At 41.4% G+C, this 25112-nt stretch overlaps 1 protein-coding gene across 1 annotated transcript in view; it reads left to right on the top strand.

The window, feature by feature from the left end:
- TESK2 (testis associated actin remodelling kinase 2) overlaps positions 1 to 25112 on the top strand; it is a 587073-nt gene that overhangs the window by 104297 nt on the left and 457664 nt on the right. The window contains exon 3 of the mRNA XM_053693575.1: positions 1731 to 1852. Within this exon, the coding sequence (XP_053549550.1) occupies positions 1731 to 1852 (122 nt within the window). The remainder of the gene's footprint in view (positions 1 to 1730; positions 1853 to 25112) is intronic.

The raw sequence follows: 25112 nt of genomic DNA, 5'->3' as shown, positions 1-25112 counted from the left end.
TGCTATCTTGTTTCGGCCGCTTCTTCCTTATGGATAGTGTTTTCTCTGTCTTCCTATGGATGGCAGCGTGTTATTGGACTCGGATGTTTATTTTCTGAGTTTGCTGCTTGTAATTTTCTGTTTGCTCGGTCTCTGAGTTCTGACGTTTTGAGGACTTTGTCTTCAGCTGTGTTTTTCGGTGCTCTTGCACGATGTTGGGGATATGTTTCTTCTCCTTGATGATGCCTGGTTGCTCCTTGTGGATTGGGCGTGTCCCCTTGCTCTTGGGATCCATTCGGATCTCTGGACTTGTCCCTCCTTTAGAAGGGTTTTTTTTTTTTTTCCTTTATGGATTTTGCGGTACCTTTTTGGTTATCCCTTTGGCTTACCCTTGTCCTCTCCCTTTTGGGGTTTTGGTACTGTACTAGTAAGGGGACAGACTGCTGGGCGACTGTTCTCCTGGAGGAGTGTTGGCTCAGTGAGTCTGCTTGCGGTTTCTAGTTAGGCTTTCGGACTATCTGCGGGTCCGTGTCCTTTGGGCCTTTTCCTTCTAGTTCTTTTGCCCGGCTCCGACAAAGCGGGTTTGGTTGGGTTGTGTGTTTTTTTTTTTTTTTTTTTTTTTTTTTTTTTTTTTTTTTTTTAGGCCTGGTGCCCAGAATGGGCTGCCGATTGTACCCTCCCGTTTTTGCATTCAGTATCTTCTATAGCTTGGGTTTTGTTTTCCCAAAAGTAATGAATGCAGCTGTGGACTCTTTCCATTTATAAAGAAAAACTTAAAGGGACAGTCTACAGCAGAATTTTTGTTTAAAAAGATAGATAATCCCTTTATTACCCATTCCCCAGTTTTGCATAACCAACAGTTATATTAATATACTTTTAACCTTTGTGATTATCTTGTATCTAAGCCTCTGCAAACTGCCCCTTTTATTTCAGTTCTTTTGACAGACTTGCAGTTTAGCCAAACAGTGCCTGCTCCCAGATAACTTCACGAGCACAGTGTTATCTATATGAAATACATGAACTAGCACCCTCTAGTGGTGAAAAACTGTTAAAATGCATTCTGAAAAGAGGTGGCCTTCAAGGTTTAAGAAATTAGCATATGAACCTCCTAGGTTAAGCTTTCAACTAAGAATACTAAGAGAACAAAGCAAAATTGGTGATAAAAGTAAATTGGAAAATTGCTTAAAATTACATGCTCTATCTGAATCATGAGGTTGTTTTTTTTTTTTTCTTTTTCAGCCTAGACTGTCCCTTTAAATTAGGCTTACCTGATAATTTTCTTTTCAGATGGAAAGAGTCCACAGCTCCCCACCTGTATTTTTTCTGTGGGGTGTCTAAGTTTTATTCTTCTGGCACCTTTTCACCCTGGTATTTCTTCTGTTCCTTGTTCCCTCGGCAGAATGACTGGGGGATGAGGGAAGTGGGAGGAGTATTTAAGCCTTTGGCTGGGGTGTCTTTGCTTCCTCCTGGTGGCCAGCTTCTGATTTCCCAAAAGTAATGAATGCAGCTGTGGACTCATTCCATCTGAAGAAAAAAGAAAATTATCAAGTATAATTTAAGTTTTTTTTGTTGTTACATTTACCGTATTTGCTGCTGATTCCATATTTGCATGAAAATGATTAACCATAGATGCATCTTTTTTTGTACTTATTGGGAGACCGATGCAATATGTATCCAGTACAGTTTGTATTGGTCTGAAGCTCACACTCGTTACTTTGTACTGAATATGTTTTTATGGCTTTCTTACTAAGGTACGGCACAGGGCATCTGACCAGGTGATGGCTTTAAAGATGAACATGCTGAGCAGTAACAGAGCTAATATGCTGAAGGAGGTGCAGCTGATGAACCGCCTGTCACACCCCAACATACTCAGGTACTTTTATTTCTATACAGGGTATAAATGAACAAGACTCATCACATGCAGCCACAGTACACCGAGTCTATCATCTGCATAGTTAAATTGTGAAATAAAGAGTCCATATTGTTGTGTGGGTGCCGGAGAAGAAATTAACACCCACCTGACTTCAGAAGTAAGTCCTGCATCAGTCATGATGTTTCTGACTGTGAAAATGTATTTTTTTTCTTTTTCAGGAATAGGAAAAAGCAGGTACAGAGTTACATATCAGGGAGATGCCATTAGTTTAGTTTTAGCCGATCTGATTGTACATAGGTGACACAAATTAACCCCCAATTTCATATGGTTGAGAACTGTTTAAATGAGCAACTTGCAGGATGAGGCTGTTATTTGATTTTGTCCCTCTGTGTTCTGCTATGTCCCATTGGTTGTGACCAGAAAACATTTTTTTATTATAATATATAATTACTTTCCATACACAATAGTCATATAAAACAGAATCAAGCATACAACCAGTAGTTTAGCAAAGCTCCAACTAAATATTGGCTGAATGAACAATCCATGTCAGGACAATTTTTTGCTCAAAGTTCAAAATTGTTATTGCACATTAATGCCCAAGCGATAAACAAACTTCTAATAGGGCTAGCATTTAACATACACATGAGAAGAAACGGCAGCCTTATTCTCAAGCTAAAAGGGGTTCTATGTATCAAATGTGTTTTTTGTTGTTGTTGTTGTTGTAGCCAGATCATTTTGTCGGGAAAAAACTATCACCATAGCACAAACAAGATCTGGTCTCTGCAGCTGGGAATGTTCTGGCTATGCAGTAGATATGATTTCTTTGTGAGAAGGCTGGATCATTTTTCAGGGACACTTGCTTGCAGGAGATGCACCTGGTTTAGAGATTGTCTAATGCAAAATAATGGCAGGCTTTAGTCTTTAACCCCTTCATGTCATTAGGAAGTTCCATGCTTTCCTAACTCTGCTGGGCTTTAACACCAATGTACAGCATGGAAAATTCTACATAATGGCATCCTGCAGCCTTCCCCTTTGATGCAAGCAAGTCTGACTGGGGGTCATGCCTAGCAGCGTAAGCAGTGCCCAATGATCCAAACCCGACTTTCACATGTACCTTATACACCAATAGGTGCTTCACTTGGCGACCCCGGAAATCTTTTGGGAAACAGCAAAAACTGTTCTGAGGGGGGACATTATTGCATATCTTACTAAACAAAAGCGACTGCATAATAGCAAGGAGTAACACTTGACCCAAGAACTGTCTAAGACCTATCTAAATTACTGCCAATATCCCACCACAGCTAACAGTCTCATACGCTAATGCAAATAGAGAGATGCTTACCTGATTAATCGCACTATTTACCAGGAAAACAAGAAACCAGGTGGATTTTTAAAGCATGATAACAGGACGGGACATTTTTGGCTTCTCTAATCAAGATAAAACACAACAAGGGTGTCCCAGTGATCAAGAGTGGAGATCACTTGATAAAAGCCCCTCGGTACATAGCGACTTAGTTTGCAAAGTATTACACCGCTTTTTATTCATCACAACCTACTCAGACAGCGGCCCAGACAAAATTTTGGGACAAGATTAATCTCCCCAAACTATCTAGTGGTCAGTTAGATAACTTAAACACCCAAATATCTCAGGAGAAGGTGAAACAAACTATTAATACATTGACCCTTGGAAAGACGCCTGGCCCTGATGGTCTCCCAGTAGAGTTTTTCAGACTGTTGAGTGACCAGATTTCCCCATTTCTGACCTATTTGACCTTTACTATACACATACATATTAGCTCTCAACTAACTTTCTCCAACATAGGTGTGTCCGGTCCACGGCGTCATCCTTACTTGTGGGATATTCTCTTCCCCAACAGGAAATGGCAAAGAGCCCAGCAAAGCTGGTCACATGATCCCTCCTAGGCTCCGCCTTCCCCAGTCATTCTCTTTGCCGTTGTACAGGCAACATCTCCACGGAGATGGCTTAGAGTTTTTTAGTGTTTAACTGTAGTTTTTATTATTCAATCAAGAGTTTGTTATTTTAAAATAGTGCTGGTATGTACTATTTACTCTGAAACAGAAAAGAGATGAAGATTTCTGTTTGTAAGAGGAAAATGATTTTAGCAACCGTTACTAAAATCGATGGCTGTTTCCACACAGGACTGTTGAGAGGAATTAACTTCAGTTGGGGGAACAGTGAGCAGACTTTTGCTGCTTGAGGTATGACACATTCTAACAAGACGATGTAATGCTGGAAGCTGTCATTTTCCCTATGGGATCCGGTAAGCCATTTTTATTACAGAAAGAAAAAAAGGGCTTCACAAGGGCTTTTAAGACTGTAGACATTTTCTGGGCTAAATCGATTTATATATAAGCATATTTCTTTCATGTAATTAACAAGAGTCCATGAGCTAGTGACGTATGGGATATACATTCCTACCAGGAGGGGCAAAGTTTCCCAAACCTTAAAATGCCTATAAATACACCCCTCACCACACCCACAAATCAGTTTTACAAACTTTGCCTCCAAGGGAGGTGGTGAAGTAAGTTTGTGCTAGATTCTACGTTGATATGCGCTCCGCAGCAAGTTGGAGCCCGGTTTTCCTCTCAGCGTGCAGTGAATGTCAGAGGGATGTGAGGAGAGTATTGCCTATTGAATGCAGTGATCTCCTTCTACGGGGTCTATTTCATAAGGTTCTCTGTTATCGGTCGTAGAGATTCATCTCTTACCTCCCTTTTCAGATCGACGATATACTCTTATATTTACCATTTCCTCTACTGATTCTCGTTTCAGTACTGGTTTGGCTTTCTACAATCATGTAGATGAGTGTCCTGGGGTAAGTAAGTCTTATTTTCTGTGACACTCTAAGCTATGGTTGGGCACTTTATTTATAAAGTTCTAAATATATGTATTCAAACATTTATTTGCCTTGACTCAGAATGTTCAACATTCCTTATTTTCAGACAGTCAGTTTCATATTTGGGATTATGCTTTAATTATCATATTTTTTCTTACCTCAAAAATTTGACTTTTTCCCTGTGGGCTGTTAGGCTCGCGGGGGCTGAAAATGCTTCATTTTATTGCGTCATTTTTGGCGCGGACTTTTTTGGCGCAAAAATTCATTTCCGTTTCCGGCGTCATACGTGTCGCCGGAAGTTGCGTCATTTTTTGACGTTATTTTGCGCCAAAAATGTCGGCGTTCCGGATGTTGCGTCATTTTTGGCGCAAAAAGCATTTAGGCGCCAAATAATGTGGGCGTCTTTTTTGGCGCCAAAAAATATGGGCGTCGCTTTTGTCTCCACATTATTTCAGTCTCATTTTTCATTTGCTTCTGGTTGCTAGAAGCTTGATGTTTGGCATTTTTTTCCCATTCCTGAAACTGTCTTATAAGGAATTTGATCTATTTTGCTTTATATGTTGTTTTTTCTCTTACATATTGCAAGATGTCTCACGTTGCATCTGAGCCAGAAGATACTACAGGAAAACCTCTGCCTGCTGGATCTACCAAAGCTAAGTGTATCTGCTGTAAACTTTTGGTAGCTATTCCTCCAGCTGTTGTTTGTATTAAATGTCATGACAAACTTGTTAATGCAGATAATATTTCCTTTAGTGATGTACCATTGCCTGTTGCAGTTCCCTCAACATCTAAGGTGCAGAATGTTCCTGATAACATAAGAGATTTTGTTTCTGAATCCATAAAGAAGGCTTTGTCTGTTATTTCTCCTTCTAGTAAACGTAAAAAGTCTTTTAAATCTTCTCTTTCTACAGATGAATTTTTAAATGAACACCATCATTCTGATTCTTTGGACTCTTCTGGTTCAGAGGATTCTGTCTCAGAGATTGATGCTGATAAATCTTCATATTTATTTAAGATGGGATTTATTCGCTCTTTACTTAAAGAAGTACTAATTGCTTTAGAAATAGAGGATTCTAGTCCTCTTGATACTAATTCTATACGTTTAGATAAGGTTTTTAAAGCTCCTGCGGTTATTCCAGAAGTCTTTCCTGTTCCTAATGCTATTTCTGCAGTAATTGCTAAGGAATGGGATAGATTGGGTAATTCATTTACTCCTTCTAAACGTTTTAAGCAATTATATCCTGTTCCGCCTGACAGGTTAGAATTTTGGGACAAAATCCCTAAAGTTGATGGGGCTATTTCTACCCTTGCTAAACGTACTACCATTCCTACATCAGATGGTACCTCGTTTAAGGATCCTTTAGATAGAAAAATTGAATCTTTTCTAAGAAAAGCTTATCTATGTTCAGGTAATCTTCTTAGACCTGCTATATCATTGGCTGATGTTGCTGCAGCTTCAACTTTTTGGTTGGAAACTCTAGCGCAACAAGTAACAAATCGTGATTCTCATGATATTATTATTCTTCTCCAGCATGCTAATAATTTCATCTGTGATGCCATTTTTGATATTATTAGAGTTGATGTTAGATTTATGTCTCTGGCTATCTTAGCCAGAAGAGCTTTATGGCTTAAGACTTGGAATGCTGATATGGCTTCTAAATCAACTCTACTTTCCATTTCTTTCCAGGGAAACAAATTATTTGGTTCTCAGTTGGATTCTATTATTTCAACTGTTACTGGTGGGAAAGGAACTTTTTTACCACAGGATAAAAAGTCTAAAGGTAAAAACAGGGCTAACAATCGTTTTCGATCCTTTCGTTTCAACAAAGAACAAAAGCCTGATCCTTCGTCCTCAGGAGCAGTTTCAGTTTGGAAACCATCTCCAGTCTGGAATAAATCCAAGCCTGCTAGAAAGGCAAAGCCTGCTTCTAAGTTCACATGAAGGTACGGCCCTCATTCCAGTTCCGCTGGTAGGGGGCAGGTTACGTTTTTTCAAAGAAATTTGGATCAATTCTGTTCACAATCTTTGGATTCAGAACATTGTTTCAGAAGGGTACAGAATTGGTTTCAAGATGAGACCTCCTGCAAAGAGATTTTTTCTTTCCCATGTCCCAGTAAATCCAGTGAAAGCTCAAGCATTTCTGAATTGTGTTTCAGATCTAGAGTTGGCTGGAGTAATTATGCCAGTTCCAGTTCCGGAACAGGGGATGGGGTTTTATTCAAATCTCTTCATTGTACCAAAGAAGGAGAATTCCTTCAGACCAGTTCTGGATCTAAAATTATTGAATCGCTATGTAAGGATACCAACGTTCAAGATGGTAACTGTAAGGACTATATTGCCTTTTGTTCAGCAAGGGAATTATATGTCCACAATAGATTTACAGGATGCATATCTGCATATTCCGATTCATCCAGATCATTATCAGTTCCTGAGATTCTCTTTTCTAGACAAGCATTACCAATTTGTGGCTCTACCGTTTGGCCTTGCTACAGCTCCAAGAATTTTCACAAAGATTCTCGGTGCCCTTCTGTCTGTAATCAGAGAACAGGGTATTGTGGTATTTCCTTATTTGGACGATATCTTGGTACTTGCTCCGTCTTTACATTTAGCAGAGTCTCATACGAATCGACTTGTGTTGTTTCTTCAAGATCATGGTTGGAGGATCAATTTACTAAAAAGTTCTTTGATTCCTCAAACAAGGGTAACCTTTCTGGGTTTCCAGATAGATTCAGTGTCCATGACTCTGTCTTTAACAGACAAGAGACGTCTAAAATTGATTACAGCTTGTCGAAACCTTCAGTCACAATCATTCCCTTCGGTAGCCTTATGCATGGAAATTCTAGGTCTTATGACTGCTGCATCGGACGCGATCCCCTTTGCTCGTTTTCACATGCGACCTCTTCAGCTCTGTATGCTGAACCAATGGTGCAGGGATTACACGAAGATATCTCAATTAATATCTTTAAAACCGATTGTTCGACACTCTCTAACGTGGTGGACAGATCACCATCGTTTAATTCAGGGGGCTTCTTTTGTTCTTCCGACCTGGACTGTAATTTCAACAGATGCAAGTCTCACAGGTTGGGGAGCTGTGTGGGGATCTCTGACGGCACAAGGAGTTTGGGAATCTCAGGAGGTGAGATTACCGATCAATATTTTGGAACTCCGTGCAATTTTCAGAGCTCTTCAGTTTTGGCCTCTTCTGAAGAGAGAATCGTTCATTTGTTTTCAGACAGACAATGTCACAACTGTGGCATACATCAATCATCAAGGAGGGACTCACAGTCCTCTGGCTATGAAAGAAGTATCTCGAATTTTGGTTTGGGCGGAATCCAGCTCCTGTCTAATCTCTGCGGTTCATATCCCAGGTGTAGACAATTGGGAAGCGGATTATCTCAGTCGCCAAACGTTGCATCCGGGCGAATGGTCTCTTCACCCAGAGGTATTTCTTCAGATTGTTCAATTGTGGGGGCTCCCAGAGATAGATCTGATGGCCTCTCATCTAAACAAGAAACTTCCCAGGTATCTGTCCAGATCTCGGGATCCTCAGGCGGAGGCAGTGGATGCATTATCACTTCCTTGGAAGTATCATCCTGCCTATATCTTTCCGCCTCTAGTTCTTCTTCCAAGAGTAATCTCCAAGATTCTGAGGGAATGCTCGTTTGTTCTGCTAATAGCTCCGGCATGGCCTCACAGGTTTTGGTATGCGGATCTTGTCCGGATGGCATCTTGCCAGCCATGGACTCTTCCGTTAAGACCAGACCTTCTGTCACAAGGTCCTTTTTTCCATCCGGATCTGAAATCCTTAAATTTAAAGGTATGGAGATTGAACGCTTGATTCTTGGTCATAGAGGTTTCTCTGACTCCGTGATTAATACTATGTTACAGGCTCGTAAATCTGTATCTCGAGAGATATATTATAGAGTCTGGAAGACTTATATTTCTTGGTGTCTTTCTCATCATTTTTCTTGGCATTCTTTTAGAATACCGAGAATTTTACAATTTCTTCAGGATGGTTTGGATAAGGGTTTGTCCGCAAGTTCTTTGAAAGGACAAATCTCTGCTCTTTCTGTTCTTTTTCACAGAAAGATTGCTATTCTTCCTGATATTCATTGTTTTGTACAAGCTTTGGTTCGTATAAAACCTGTCATTAAGTCAATTTCTCCTCCTTGGAGTTTGAATTTGGTTCTGGGAGCTCTTCAAGCTCCTCCGTTTGAACCTATGCATTCATTGGACATTAAATTACTTTCTTGGAAAGTTTTGTTCCTTTTGGCTATCTCTTCTGCTAGAAGAGTTTCTGAATTATCTGCTCTTTCATGTGAGTCTCCTTTTCTGATTTTTCATCAGGATAAGGCGGTGTTGCGAACTTCTTTTGAATTTTTACCTAAAGTTGTGAATTCCAACAACATTAGTAGAGAAATTGTGGTTCCTTCATTATGTCCTAATCCTAAGAATTCTAAGGAGAAATCATTGCATTCTTTGGATGTTGTTAGAGCTTTGAAATATTATGTTGAAGCTACGAAATCTTTCCGTAAGACTTCTAGTCTATTTGTTATCTTTTCCGGTTCTAGGAAAGGCCAGAAAGCTTCTGCCATTTCTTTGGCATCTTGGTTGAAATCTTTAATTCATCTTGCCTATGTTGAGTCGGGTAAAACTCCGCCTCAAAGAATTACAGCTCATTCTACTAGGTCAGTATCTACTTCCTGGGCGTTTAGGAATGAAGCTTCGGTTGACCAGATCTGCAAAGCAGCAACTTGGTCTTCTTTGCATACTTTTACTAAATTCTACCATTTTGATGTATTTTCTTCTTCTGAAGCAGTTTTTGGTAGAAAAGTTCTTCAGGCAGCGGTTTCAGTTTGAATCTTCTGCTTATGTTTTTTGTTAAACTTTATTTTGGGTGTGGATTATTTTCAGCAGGAATTGGCTGTCTTTATTTTATCCCTCCCTCTCTAGTGACTCTTGTGTGGAAAGATCCACATCTTGGGTAGTCATTATCCCATACGTCACTAGCTCATGGACTCTTGTTAATTACATGAAAGAAAACATAATTTATGTAAGAACTTACCTGATAAATTCATTTCTTTCATATTAACAAGAGTCCATGAGGCCCACCCTTTTTTGTGGTGGTTATGATTTTTTTGTATAAAGCACAATTATTCCAATTCCTTATTTTATATGCTTCGCACTTTTTCTTATCACCCCACTTCTTGGCTATTCGTTAAACTGATTTGTGGGTGTGGTGAGGGGTGTATTTATAGGCATTTTAAGGTTTGGGAAACTTTGCCCCTCCTGGTAGGAATGTATATCCCATACGTCACTAGCTCATGGACTCTTGTTAATATGAAAGAAATGAATTTATCAGGTAAGTTCTTACATAAATTATGTTTTTATACTCCATAGCCTTGAGGAATTATTTTAATCTTGGGAATTATGTAAAATAACCGGCAGGCACTGTATTGGACACCTTATTCTCTAGGGGCTTTCCCTAATCATAGGCAGAGTCTCATTTTCGCGCCTCTATTGCGCACTTGTTTTTGGGAAGCATGACATGCAGATGCATGTGTGAGGAGCTCTGATACATAGAAAAGACTTTCTGAAGGCGTCATTTGGTATTGTATTCCCCTTTGGGCTTGGTTGGGTCTCAGCAAAGCAGATACCAGGGACTGTAAAGGGGTTAAATACAAAAACGGCTCCGGTTCCGTTATTTTAAGGGTTAAAGCTTCCAAATTTGGTGTGCAATACTTTTAAGGCTTTAAGACACTGTGGTGAAATTTTGGTGAATTTTGAACAATTCCTTCATACTTTTTCACAATTGCAGTAATAAAGTGTGTTCAGTTTAAAATTTAAAGTGACAGTAACGGTTTATTTTAAAACGTTTTTTGTACTTTGTTATCAAGTTTATGCCTGTTTAACATGTCTGAACTACCAGATAGACTGTGTTCTGAATGTGGGGAAGCCAAGGTTCCTTCTCATTTAAATAGATGTGATTTATGTGACACAAAATTTAGAGAAAATGATGCCCAAGATGATTCCTCAAGTGAGGGGAGTAAGCATGGTACTGCATCATCCCCTCCTTCGTCTACACCAGTCTTGCCCACACAGGAGGCCCCTAGTACATCTAGTGCGCCAATACTCCTTACTATGCAACAATTAACGGCTGTAATGGATAATTCTATCAAAAACATTTTAGCCAAAATGCCCACTTATCAGCGAAAGCGCGACTGCTCTGTTTTAGAAAATACTGAAGAGCATGAGGACGCTGATGATATTGGTTCTGAAGTGCCCCTACACCAGTCTGAGGGGGCCAGGGAGGTTTTGTCTGAGGGAGAAATTTCAGATTCAGGGAAAATTTCTCAACAAGCAGAACCTGATGTGATTACATTTAAATTTAAATTGGAACATCTCCGCGCTCTGCTTAAGGAGGTGTTATCTACTCTGGATGATTGTGAGAATTTGGTCATTCCAGAGAAATTATGTAAAATGGACAAGTTCTTAGAGGTCCCGGGGCCCCCCGAAGCTTTTCCTATACCCAAGCGGGTGGCGGACATTGTAAATAAAGAATGGGACAGGCCCGGTATACCTTTCGTCCCTCCCCCCATTTTTAAGAAATTGTTTCCTATGGTCGACCCCAGAAAGGACTTATGGCAGACAGTCCCCAAGGTCGAGGGGGCGGTTTCTACTCTAAACAAACGCACCACTATACCCATAGAAGATAGTTGTGCTTTCAAAGATCCTATGGATAAAAAATTAGAGGGTTTGCTTAAAAAGATGTTTGTTCAGCAAGGTTACCTTCTACAACCAATTTCATGCATTGTTCCTGTCACTACAGCAGCGTGTTTCTGGTTCGATGAACTAGAAAAGGCGCTCAATAATAATTCTTCTTATGAGGAGATTATGGACAGAATTCATGCTCTCAAATTGGCTAATTCTTTCACCCTAGACGCCACTTTGCAATTGGCTAGGTTAGCGGCGAAAAATTCTGGTTTTGCTATTGTGGCGCGCAGAGCGCTTTGGCTAAAATCTTGGTCAGCGGATGCGTCTTCCAAGAACAAATTGCTTAACATTCCTTTCAAGGGGAAAACGCTGTTTGGCCCTGACTTGAAAGAGATTATTTCTGATATCACTGGGGGCAAGGGCCACGCCCTTCCTCAGGATAGGTCTTTCAAGGCCAAAAATAAACCTAATTTTCGTCCCTTTCGCAGAAACGGACCAGCCCCAAGTGCTACGTCCTCTAAGCAAGAGGGTAATACTTCTCAAGCCAAGCCAGCCTGGAGGCCAATGCAAGGCTGGAACAAAGGAAAGCAGGCCAAGAAACCTGCCACTGCTACCAAGACAGCATGAGATGTTGGCCCCCGATCCGGGACCGGATCTGGTGGGGGGCAGACTCTCTCTCTTCGCTCAGGCTTGGGCAAGAGATGTTCTGGATCCTTGGGCGCTAGAAATAGTCTCCCAAGGTTATCTTCTGGAATTCAAGGGGCTTCCCCCAAGGGGGAGGTTCCACAGGTCTCAATTGTCTTCAGACCACATAAAAAGACAGGCATTCTTACATTGTGTAGAAGACCTGTTAAAAATGGGAGTGATTCATCCTGTTCCATTAGGAGAACAAGGGATGGGGTTCTACTCCAATCTGTTCGTAGTTCCCAAAAAAGAGGGAACCTTCAGACCAATCTTAGATCTCAAGATCCTAAACAAGTTTCTCAAGGTTCCATCGTTCAAAATGGAAACCATTCGAACAATTCTTCCTTCCATCCAGGAAGGTCAATTCATGACCACGGTGGATTTAAAGGATGCGTATCTACATATTCCTATCCACAAGGAACATCATCGGTTCCTAAGGTTCGCATTCCTGGACAAGCATTACCAGTTTGTGGCACTTCCGTTCGGATTAGCCACTGCTCCAAGAATTTTCACAAAGGTACTAGGGTCCCTTCTAGCGGTGCTAAGACCAAGGGGCATTGCAGTAGTACCTTACTTGGACGACATTCTGATTCAAGCGTCGTCCCTTCCACAAGCAAAGGCCCACACGGACATTGTCCTGGCCTTTCTCAGATCTCACGGGTGGAAAGTGAACGTAGAAAAAAGTTCTCTATCTCCGTCAACAAGGGTTCCCTTCTTGGGAACAATAATAGACTCTTTAGAAATGAGGATTTTTCTGACAGAGGCCAGAAAATCAAAACTTCTAAACTCTTGTCAAATACTTCATTCTGTTCCTCTTCCTTCCATAGCGCAGTGCATGGAAGTAATAGGTTTGATGGTAGCGGCAATGGACATAGTTCCTTTTGCGCGAATTCATCTAAGACCATTACAACTGTGCATGCTCAGTCAGTGGAATGGGGACTATACAGACTTGTCTCCGACGATACAAGTAGATCAGAGGACCAGAGATTCACTCAGTTGGTGGCTGTCCCTGGACAACCTGTCACAGGGGATGAGCTTCCGCAGACCAGAGTGGGTCATTGTCACGACCGACGCCAGTCTAGTGGGCTGGGGCGCGGTCTGGGGACCCCTGAAAGCGCAGGGTCTTTGGTCTCGGGAAGAATCTACTCTCCCGATAAATATTCTGGAACTGAGAGCGATTTTCAATGCTCTCAAGGCTTGGCCTCAGCTAGCAAAGACCAAGTTCATACGGTTTCAATCAGACAACATGACGACTGTTGCGTACATCAACCATCAGGGGGGAACAAGGAGTTCCCTGGCGATGGAAGAAGTGACCAAAATCATTCAATGGGCGGAGACTCACTCCTGCCACTTGTCTGCAATCCACATTCCAGGAGTGGAAAACTGGGAAGCGGATTTTCTGAGTCGTCAGACATTTCATCCGGGGGAGTGGGAACTCCATCCGAAAATTTTTGCCCAAATCACTCAACTGTGGGGCATTCCAGACATGGATCTGATGGCCTCTCGTCAGAACTTCAAGGTTCCTTGCTACGGGTCCAGATCCAGGGATCCCAAGGCGACTCTAGTAGATGCACTAGTAGCACCTTGGACCTTCAAACTAGCTTATGCATTCCCGCCGTTTCCTCTCATCCCCAGGCTGGTAGCCAGGATCAATCAGGAGAGGGCATCGGTGATCTTGATAGCTCCTGCGTGGCCACGCAGGACTTGGTATGCAGACCTGGTGAATATGTCATCGGCTCCACCATGGAAGCTACCTTTGAGACGAGACCTTCTTGTTCAAGGTCCGTTCGAACATCCGAATCTGGTCTCACTCCAACTGACTGCTTGGAGATTGAACGCTTGATCTTATCAAAGCGAGGGTTCTCAGATTCTGTCATTGATACTCTTGTTCAGGCCAGAAAGCCTGTAACTAGAAAAATCTACCACAAAATATGGAAAAAATATATCTATTGGTGTGAATCTAAAGGATTCCCTTGGGACAAGATAAAAATTCCTAAGATTCTATCCTTTCTTCAAGAGGGTTTGGAGAAAGGATTATCTGCAAGTTCTTTGAAAGGACAGATTTCTGCCTTGTCTGTGTTCCTTCACAAAAAGCTGGCAGCTGTGCCAGATGTTCAAGCCTTTGTTCAGGCTCTGGTTAGAATCAAGCCTGTTTACAAACCTTTGACTCCTCCTTGGAGTCTCAATTTAGTTCTTTCAGTTCTTCAGGGGGTTCCGTTTGAACCCTTACATTCCGTTGATATTAAGTTATTATCTTGGAAAGTTTTGTTTTTGGTTGCAATTTCTTCTGCTAGAAGAGTTTCAGAATTATCTGCTCTGCAGTGTTCTCCTCCTTATCTGGTGTTCCATGCAGATAAGGTGGTTCTGCGTACTAAACCTGGTTTTCTTCCGAAAGTTGTTTCTAACAAAAACATTAACCAGGAGATAGTCGTGCCTTCTTTGTGTCCGAATCCAGTTTCAATGAAGGAACGTTTGTTGCACAATTTGGATGTTGTTCGTGCTCTAAAATTCTATTTAGATGCTACAAAGGATTTTAGACAAACATCTTCCTTGTTTGTTGTTTATTCTGGTAAAAGGAGAGGTCAAAAAGCAACTTCTACCTCTCTCTCTTTTTGGATTAAAAGCATCATCAGATTGGCTTACGAGACTGCCGGACGGCAGCCTCCTGAAAGAATCACAGCTCATTCCACTAGGGCTGTGGCTTCCACATGGGCCTTCAAGAACGAGGCTTCTGTTGATCAGATATGTAAGGCAGCGACTTGGTCTTCACTGCACACTTTTACTAAATTTTACAAGTTTGATACTTTTGCTTCTTCTGAGGCTATTTTTGGGAGAAAGGTTTTGCAAGCCGTGGTGCCTTCCATCTAGGTGACCTGATTTGCTCCCTCCCTTCATCCGTGTCCTAAAGCTTTGGTATTGGTTCCCACAAGTAAGGATGACGCCGTGGACCGGACACACCTATGTTGGAGAAAACAGAATTTATGTTTACCTGATAAATTACTTTCTCCAACGGTGTGTCCGGTCCACGGCCCGCCCTGGTTTTTTAATCAGGTCTGATAATTTATTTTCTTTAACTACAGTCACCACGGTATCATATGGTTTCTCCTATGCAAATATTCCTCCTTTACGTCGGTCGAATGACTGGGGAAGGCGGAGCCTAGGAGGGATCATGTGACCAGCTTTGCTGGGCTCTTTGCCATTTCCTGTTGGGGAAGAGAATATCCCACAAGTAAGGATGACGCCGTGGACCGGACACACCGTTGGAGAAAGTAATTTATCAGGTAAACATAAATTCTGTTTTTCTGTTGCTAACATTTCAGTCATACATAAAGCAGGCAGACGCGCACACTCCCGGAATCTTATCGACCCATTTCCCTAGTTAACGTAGATTATAAACTGCTGATGAAGGTTTTAGCCAATCGCCTGAAGCATATTTTGGCACATGTCCTACACGCGGATCAGACTGGTTTTACATTCCACAGATCCTTGGTTACTAATTTCCAACGAGCTTCACATGCTGTACCCCACTACTGGATAGCTAGACGGGATGGAATGGCTTGTGACCTTCTGGAGGCCTTCCTGTTGTCCCTGGATGCAATTCAATAGAGTGGAGTGGGAGCACCTAATCCACTAAATGAGTAATTTTGGAATAGACTGCCATTTCACTACTTTTTATTAAACATTTACTCCAGTCCCCTAGCATACTTGTTAACAAAATGTATTCTCCTCCTATCCATTAACAAAGTGGGACCCGTCAAGGCTGCCCCTTGTCCCCACTCTTATTTAATTTGGCGCTGGAACCATTGGCTGTATACTTACAATCTATTTTCCCAGGGATAGACATACATTCCCATAGATTAGCCATTTATGCGGATGAAATGCTTCTCTTCATATCAGACCCAGAAATGTACATGCTACCAATTTTAGAAGCAATTACCCTGTTCAGAGAGTTTTTAGAATATAAAATCAATATCCGTAAATCTGAAATCTTATGGTTGAATCAGAAAAACAGTTAGACACACAACACTCCTATCCTTTTTCGCGAAGTTAACTACCTAACGTACCTAGGTATCCAGATGTCGGCTAATCCACACCAATGGTACAAGCTTAATATAACCCCAATCATTCAAAACATTAGCACTGACTTGCTTACATGGCACAACTTACCGCTTTCCTTAATGGGGACAGTACATCTTAAGATGAATGTGCTTCCCAAATTACTGTACCCCATGCAGGTGCTTCCCCTCCTCCTATGACGAAAAGATGTCACAACCCTTACTCGTAAGTTTCGCAAATTTTTATGGAAAGGAAATAAAGACTTAGCCTTACTAAACTGTACTATCTACTTTACCTGAAAGGAGGTTTAGGCTTACCAATTTTTTTTTTTTATAATACAATTGGGCCTCTAGCGAAACTTACCATAGATTGGGAAAAATGCTGTGTACCTAGCTTCCATACACACTTGGAAGAATCAATACTAACCCAGATTTCCTTGTCCTTTTTGTCCCATGCCTCCCTTTTGGAACTACCAATTACTTTGCAGACCCACCCTATGTTTCGAGATATTCTTTTGGCTTTGCTATCTTTAAATAAGTGTCTTGGTATAGATCTATGCCACTCACCCCACTTGCCTATCTGTGGGAATCCAAGATTCACACCTGGATTTCTGTACCCAGTGTTTTACACTTAGAAAAATCTAGGCATTGATACTCTAAGTAAGGTGTTAAGATAGCTCCACTAAAACGATTCTACCATTTCCTACCATCTGTAGGACATACTCAATTCCTCAACTTGACAGATTCACTTACTTTCAATTCGTCACTATATAAATGATATCCTACACAATAGTGCTACATTGTTAGGCCCTGTAAACATGTTATTTTGTATGAATAGCTTTGCCATATCCCCAATATATAAAATACTATTGCAAACTGGGGTTCCCTCAATAAATCACGATCTAGTTAACATATGAAACAAAAGAATAATTGGGGTACACTCAACTGATATGATACACCAGAGTTAATCATACGCATGGTCAGCAACATTAGCATCAGATCTTAGGGAGTCCCAAATCAGGGTCATATATCAGGACTATCTAACCCCCAATAGACTAACCAAGTGGAGAAAAGACTTCACCAATTTTTGTGGCAAATGCTCCTTCCCTGACCCAGACTTCCTACATTACCTCTGGTATTGTCCTAAGGTTCGGAGATACTGAAGTAGTGTCTCCTTTTGGTTGTCAAAGGTAACTAGTCAAACTATATCCCTTGCACTTCTACATATATTTTTGACCAGCTTCCGCTCAGGGGACAGAATAAAAAATTTCTAGTGATTAGCCTAATCTATGCTAGGAAATGACTCCACAGGGAAGCACCCGTCTATTGTACTTTTGAAAAAAACAATGTTGCAATATTTAATTTGTGAACAATTTGACACTTCTGCTAGGATACCCTGCTTTATTGGAAAGTGGAAATTTATATTTAGAATTTTTAGAGATTTCGACCATAAGGATTGTTTTGCTTCCTTTTAGGAACACATATATGCAGGAAGCGAATTTCAGGGGAGAATGGAACATATGGGGTACTTAATATAAACGATTAAACCTAAACAGTCTAACATGTAACAGTAAGGGACTAGCTTAGTCAAGTGGTATTTTCGGTTACATTGTTTACATTTTTTTTTTTATGTGCGTTATGTATGTATTGGATATTTATATCTATTGTATATTTCTCTTGTTAAGTGTATCCAGTCCACGGATCATCAATTACTTGTGGGATATTCTCCTTCCCAACAGGAAGTTGCAAGAGGATCACCCACAGCAGAGCTGCTATATAGCTCCTCCCCTCACTGCCATATCCAGTCATTCTCTTGCAACTCTCAACTAAGATGGAGGTCGTAAGAGGACTGTGGTGTTTTATACTTAGTTTATTTCTTCAATCAAAAGTTTGTTATTTTTAAATGGTACCGGAGTGTACTGTTTATCTCAGGCAGTATTTAGAAGAAGAATCTGCCTGCGTTTTCTATGATCTTAGCAGAAGTAACTAAGATAGTTTACTGTTCTCACATATTCTGAGGAGTGAGGTAACTTTAGAGGGGGAATAGCGTGCAGGTTTTCCTGTAATAAGGTATGTGCAGTTAAAATATTTTTCTAGGGATGGAATTTGCTAGAAAATGCTGCTGATACCGAAGTAATGTAAGTAAAGCCTTAAATGCATTGATAGCGACTGGTATCAGGCTTATTAATAGAGATACATACTCTTATAAAAGTGTATTTTAAAACGTTTGCTGGCATGTTTAATTGTTTTTTACATGTGTTTGGTGATAAAACTTATTGGGGCCTAGCTTTTCCACATGGCTGGCTTGAATTTTGCCTAGAAACAGTTCCCTGAGGCTTCCCACTGTTGTAATATGAGTGGGAGGGGCTTATTTTAGCGTTTTTTTTTTTTTTTCACAGCAAAAATTACAGACACAGACATCCAGCTTCTTCCTGCATGATCCAGGACTTCTCTGAAGGGCTCAAAAGGCTTCAAAAGTCGTATTGAGGGAGGTAAAAAGCCACAGTAGAGCTGTGGCAGTTGTGTCTGTTAAAAAAAACGTTTTTGTCATCAGTTATTCCGTTTTTGGTATTAAGGGGTTAATCATCCATTTGCAAGTGGGTGCAATGCTCTGCTAACTTATAACATACACTGTAAAAATTTCGTTAGTGTAACTGCATTTTTTCACTTATTTCAAAATTTGGGAAAATTTGTGTTTCTTAAAGGCGCAGTAACGTTTTTTATATTGCTTGTTAACTTGTTTTAAAGTGTTTTCCAAGCTTGCTAGTCTCATTGCTAGTCTGTTTAAACATGTCTGACACAGAGGAACCTACTTGTTCATTATGTTTGAAAGCCATGGTGGAGCCCCATAGGAGAATGTGTACTAAATGTATTGATTTCACCTTAAACAGTAAAGATCAGCCTTTATCTATAAAAGAATTATCACCAGAGGGTTCTGTCGAGGGGGAAGTTATGCCGACTAACTCTCCCCACGTGTCAGACCCTTTGCCTCCCGCTCAGGGGACGCACGCTAATTTGGCGCCAATTACATCAGGGACGCCCATAGCGATTACCTTGCAGGACATGGCTGCAATCATGAATAATACCCTGTCAGAGGTATTATCTAGATTGCCTGAATTAAGAGGCAAGCGCGATAGCTCTGGGGTTAGGAGAGATACAGAGCGTGCAAATACTGTTAGCCATGTCTGATACTGCGTCACAGTATGCAGAACATGAGGACGGAGAGCTTCAGTCTGTGGGTGACATCTCTGACTCGGGGAAACCTGATTCAGAGATTTCTAATTTTAAATTTAAGCTTGAGAACCTCAGTGTATTGCTTGGGGAGGTATTGGCTGCTCTGAATGACTGTAACACAGTTGCAATTCCAGAGAAATTGTGTAGGCTGGATAGATACTATGCGGTGCCGGTGTGTACTGACTTTTTTCCTATACCTAAAAGGCTTACAGAAGTTATTAGCAAGGAGTGGGATAGACCCGGTGTACCCTTTTCCCCACCTATATTTAGAAAAATGTTTCCAATAGATGCCACTACACGGGACTTATGACAGACGGTCCCTAAGGTGGAGGGAGCAGTTTCTACTTTAGCAAAGCGTACCACTATCCCGGTTGAGGACAGTTCTGCTTTTTCAGATCCAATGGATAAAAAATTGGAGGGTTACCTTAAGAAAATGTTTATTCAACAAGGTTTTATTTTACAGCCCCTTGCATGCATTGCGCCTGTCACTGCTGCGGCGGCATTCTAGTTTGAGGCCCTGGAAGAGGCCATCCAGACAGCTCCATTGAATGAAATTATTGACAAGCTTAGAACGCTTAAGCTAGCTAACTCATTTGTTTCTGATGCCATTGTTCATTTGACTAAACTAACGGCTAAGAATTCCGGATTCGCCATCCAGGCGCGTAGGGCGCTATGGCTTAAATCCTGGTCAGCTGACGTGACTTCAAAGTCTAAATTACTCAACATTCCTTTCAAGGGGCAGACCTTATTCGGGCCTGGCTTGAAGGAAATTATTGTTGACATTACTGGAGGTAAGGGTCATACCCTTCCTCAGGACAGGGCCAAATCAAAGGCCAAACTGTCTAATTTTCGTGCCTTTCGAAATTTCAAGGCAGGAGCAGCATCAACTTCCTCCGCTTCAAAACGAGAGGGAACTGCTGCTCATTCCAGACAGGCCTGGAAACCTAACCAGTCCTGGAACAAGGGCAAGCAGGCCAGAAAGCCTGCTGCTGCCCCCAAGACAGCATGAAGGAACGGCCCCCTATCCGCAAACGGATCTAGTGGGGGCAGACTTTCTCTCTTCGCCCAGGCGTGGGCAAGAGATGTTCAGGATCCCTGGGCGTTGGAGATCATATCTCAGGGATATCTTCTGGACTTCAAAGCTTCTCCTCCACAAGGGAGATTTCACCTTTCAAGGTTATCAGCAAACCAGATAAAGAAAGAGGCATTCCTAAGCTGTGTGCAAGACATCCTAGTAATGGGAGTGATCCATCCAGTTCCGCGGACGGAACAAGGACAGGGATTTTATTCAAATCTGTTTGTGGTTCCCAAGAAAGAGGGAACCTTCAGACCAATCTTGGATCTAAAGATCTTTAAACAAATTCCTCAGAGTTCCATCATTCAAAATGGAAACTATTCGGACCATCCTATCCATGATCCAAGAGGGTCAGTACATGACCACAGTGGACTTAAAGGATGCCTACCTTCACATACCGATTCACAAAGATCATCATTGGTTCCTAAGGTTTGCCTTTCTAGATGGGCATTACCAATTTGTAGCTCTTCCCTTCGGGTTGGCCACTGCCCCGAGAATTTTTACAAAGGTTCTGGGCTCACTTCTGGCGGTTCTAAGACTGCGAGGCATAGCGGTGGCTCCCTATCTAGACGACATCCTGATACAGGCGTCAAGCTTTCAAATTGCCAAGTCTCATACAGAGATAGTTCTGGCATTTCTGAGGTCGCATGGGTGGAAAGTGAACGTGTAAAAGAGTTCTCTATCACCACTCACAAGAGTCTCCTTCCTAGGGACTCTTATAGATTCTGTAGAGATGAAAATTTACCTGACTGAGTCCAGGTTATCAAAACTTCTAAATGCTTGCAGTGTCCTTCATTCCATTCCACGCCCGTCAGTGGCTCAGTGCATGGAAGTAATCGGCTTAATAGTAGCAGCAATGGACATAGTGCCATTTGCGCGCCTGCATCTCAGACCGCTGCAATTATGCATGCTAAGTCGGTGGAATGTAGATTACTCAGATTTGTCCCCTCTACTAAATCTGGATCAAGACACCAGAGATTCTCTTCTCTGGTGGCTTTCTCGGGTCCATCTGTCCAAGGGTATGACCTTTCGCAGGCCAGATTGGACGATTGTAACAACAGATGCGAGCCTTCTAGGTTGGGGCGCAGTCTGGAACTCCCTGAAGGCTCAGGGATCGTGGACTTAAGAGAAACTCCTCCCAATAAATATTCTGGAGTTAAGAGCAATATTCAATGCTCTTCTAGCTTGGCCTCAGTTAGCAACACTGAGGTTCATCAGATTTCAGTCAGACAACATCACGACTGTGGCTTACATCAACCATCAAGGGGGAACCAGGAGTTCCCTAGCGATGTTACAAGTCTCAAAGATAATTCGCTGGGCAGAGTCTCACTCTTGCCACCTGTCAGCAATCCACATCCCAGGCGTAGAGAACTGGGAGGCGGATTTTCTAAGTCGTCAGACTTTTCATCCGGGGGAGTGGGAACTCCATCCGGAGGTGTTTGCTCAACTGGTCCATTGTTGGGGCAAACCAGAACTGGATCTCATGGCGTCTCGCCAGAACGCCAAGCTTCCTTGTTACGGATCCAGGTCCAGGGACCCGGGAGCAACGCTGATAGATGCTCTAGCAGCTCCTTGGTTCTTCAACCTGGCCTATGTGTTTCCACCGTTTCCTCTGCTCCCTCGACTGGTTGCCAAAATCAAACAGGAGAGAGCATCGGTGATTCTGGTAGCGCCTGCGTGGCCACGCAGGACCTGGTATGCAGACCTAGTGGACATGTCATCTCTTCCACCATGGACTCTGCCTCTAAGACAGGACCTTCTAATACAAGGTCCTTTCAATCATCCAAATCTAATTTCTCTGAGACTGACTGCATGGAGATTGAACGCTTGATTCTATCAAGGCGTGGCTTCTCAGAGTCAGTCATTGATACCTTAATACAGGCTCGGAAGCCTGTCACCAGGAAAATCTACCATAAGATATGGCGTAAATATCTTTATTGGTGTGAATCCAAGCGTTACTCATGGAGTAAGGTTAGGATTCCTAGGATATTGTCCTTTCTCCAAGAGGGTTTGGACAAAGGCTTATCAGCTAGTTCTTTAAAAGGACAGATCTCTGCTCTGTCCTTTTGCACAAGCGTCTGGCAGAAGTTCCAGACACCCAGGCATTTTGTCAAGCTTTGGTTAGGATTAAGCCTGTGTTTAAAACTTGCTCCCCCGTGGAGCTTAAACTTGGTTCTTAAAGTTCTTCAGGGAGTTCCATTTGAACCCCTTCATTCCATTGATATCAAACTTCTATCATGGAAAGTTCTGTTTTTGATGGCTATTTCCTCGGCTCGAAGAGTCTCTGAGTTATCTGCCTTACATTGTGATTCTCCTTTATCTGATTTTTCATTCAGACAAGGTAGTTCTGCGTACCAAACCTGGGTTTTTACCTAAGATGGTTTCTAACAGGAATATCAATCAAGAGATTGTTGTTCCATCATTGTGTCCTAATCCTTCTTCAAAGAAGGAACGTCTTTTGCATAATCTGGACGTAGTCCGTGCCTTGAAGTTTTACTTACAGGCTACTAAAGATTTTCGTCAAACATCTGCCCTGTTTGTCGTTTACTCTGGACAGAGGAGAGGTCAAAAAGCTTCGATAACCTCTCTCGCCTTTTGGCTTCGGAGCATAATACGCTTAGCCTATGAGACTGCTGGACAGCAGCCCCCTGAAAGGATTACAGCTCATTCTACTAGAGCTGTGGCTTCCACCTGGGCCTTTAAAAATGAGGCTTCGGTTGAACAGATTTGCAAGGCTGCGACTTGGTCTTCGCTTCACACCTTTTCAAAATTTTACAAATTTGACACTTTTGCTTCTTCGGAGGCTGTTTTTGGGAGAGAGGTTCTACAGGCAGTGGTTCCTTCCATTTAAGTTCCTGCCTTGTCCCTCCCATCATCCGTGTACTTTAGCTTTGGTATTGGTATCCCACACGTAATGGATGATCCGTGGACTGGATACACTTAACAAGAGAACATAATTTATGCTTACCTGATAAATTTATTTCTCTTGTAGTGTATTCAGTCCACGGCACGCTCTGTCCTTTTTAAAGCAGGTCTAAATTTTAATTAAACTACAGTCACCACTGCACCCTATGGTTTCTCCTTTCTCGTCTTGTTTCGGTCGAATGACTGGATATGGCAGTGAGGGGAGGAGCTATATAGCAGCTCTGCTGTGGGTGATCCTCTTCCAACTTCCTGTTGGGAAGGAGAATATCCCACAAGTAATGGATGATCCGTGGACTGGATACACTACAAGAGAAATACATTTATCAGGTAAGCATAAATTATGTTTTTTGTTCTCTTGGTATTTTTATTGGAATTTAAGCTGAGGTGCCAGCCCATTTTTGGTTCAGCATCTGGGTAGCACTTGCTGATTGGTGGCTACATTTAGATACCAATCCAAACGTGCTACCTAGGTGCAGAGACAAAATGGGTCGCCTCCTATGCCTACATTCTTTTTTAAATAAAGATACCAAGAGAACGAAGAAAAATTGATAATAGGAGTAAATTAGAAAGTTGCTTAAAGGGACACTGTACCCAAATTTTTTATTTTGTGATTCAGATTGAGCATGAAATTTTAAGCAACTTTCTAATTTACTCCTATTATCAAATTTTCTTCATTCTCTTGGTATCTTTATTTGAAATGCAAGAATGTAAGTTTAGATGCCGGACCATTTTTGGTGAACAACCTGGGTTGTCCTTGCTGATTGGTGGATAAATTCATCCACCAATAAAGTGCTGTCCAGAGTACTGAAACCAAAAAAAAGCTTAGATGCCTTCTTTTTCAAATGATAGCAAGAGAACGAAGAAAAATTGATAATAGGAGTAAATTAGAAAGTTGCTTAAAATTGCATGCTCTTTCTGAATTACAAAATAAAAAAATTGGGTACAGTGTCCCTTTAAAATTGCTTCTCTATCTGAATCATGAAAGTAAAATTTGGACTAGACTATTCCTTTAAGGTTTTTTTTTTTTTAATTGTATTTAACATTTATGTGCTTCATTTGAATCGCAGGTTTTTTATTTTGACTTCCATTCCTCTTTTTTTTGTTTACATTTTTATTGAAAGAATACACATTTTAACATACTTTATAAATCAAATACAATTTAGAATTTGCCTCTATGCCCTTTGAGAGAACTTATATATGCAGCAGAAAGAAAGATCAGCCGACTGTAACGTCACCGGTTATTTTCCATATCCGCTCCCACTTCCTCTCGATCTTCCCGGGCATTTAAGGAGTTACATTACAAATAACATAAGATCTTTGATAATATTACATTGTGCACATCAATAGATAAAAATAAAAAGGGAAATAGAAAGGGGGGAGGGGGGGGGGGGAGTATCCCTGGGCTCAGTGACATCCATTTATATCTGGGTAGCTCGTTTCTACCTTTCAAGTAATCGCTATGCGTAATCCATGGTATTATGTAGACAACTATTCCTTAGCCTATACTGCTCTGGTTTTATTGGATAAGTAGATCTTGCTGAACAAATCCCTATTATTTAATATGTCATTTGCAGACTCATACATAGTATATGTGTATTGGATTTTATTATATATCTCCGGCCATGAGGGAGTACTTGCTTTCCAATATTTTGCAATACATATCCTTGTGAATTTGCATAAGATTTTAATAAATGTGTTGTGTCTGTGGAACTTA

This window comes from Bombina bombina, chromosome 10 (assembly GCF_027579735.1).
Source record: "Bombina bombina isolate aBomBom1 chromosome 10, aBomBom1.pri, whole genome shotgun sequence".
Classification (NCBI taxonomy): Eukaryota; Metazoa; Chordata; class Amphibia; order Anura; family Bombinatoridae; genus Bombina; species Bombina bombina.
Note: the sequence above shows the minus strand (reverse complement) of the source record. Positions and strands in the feature narration are given on the sequence as shown.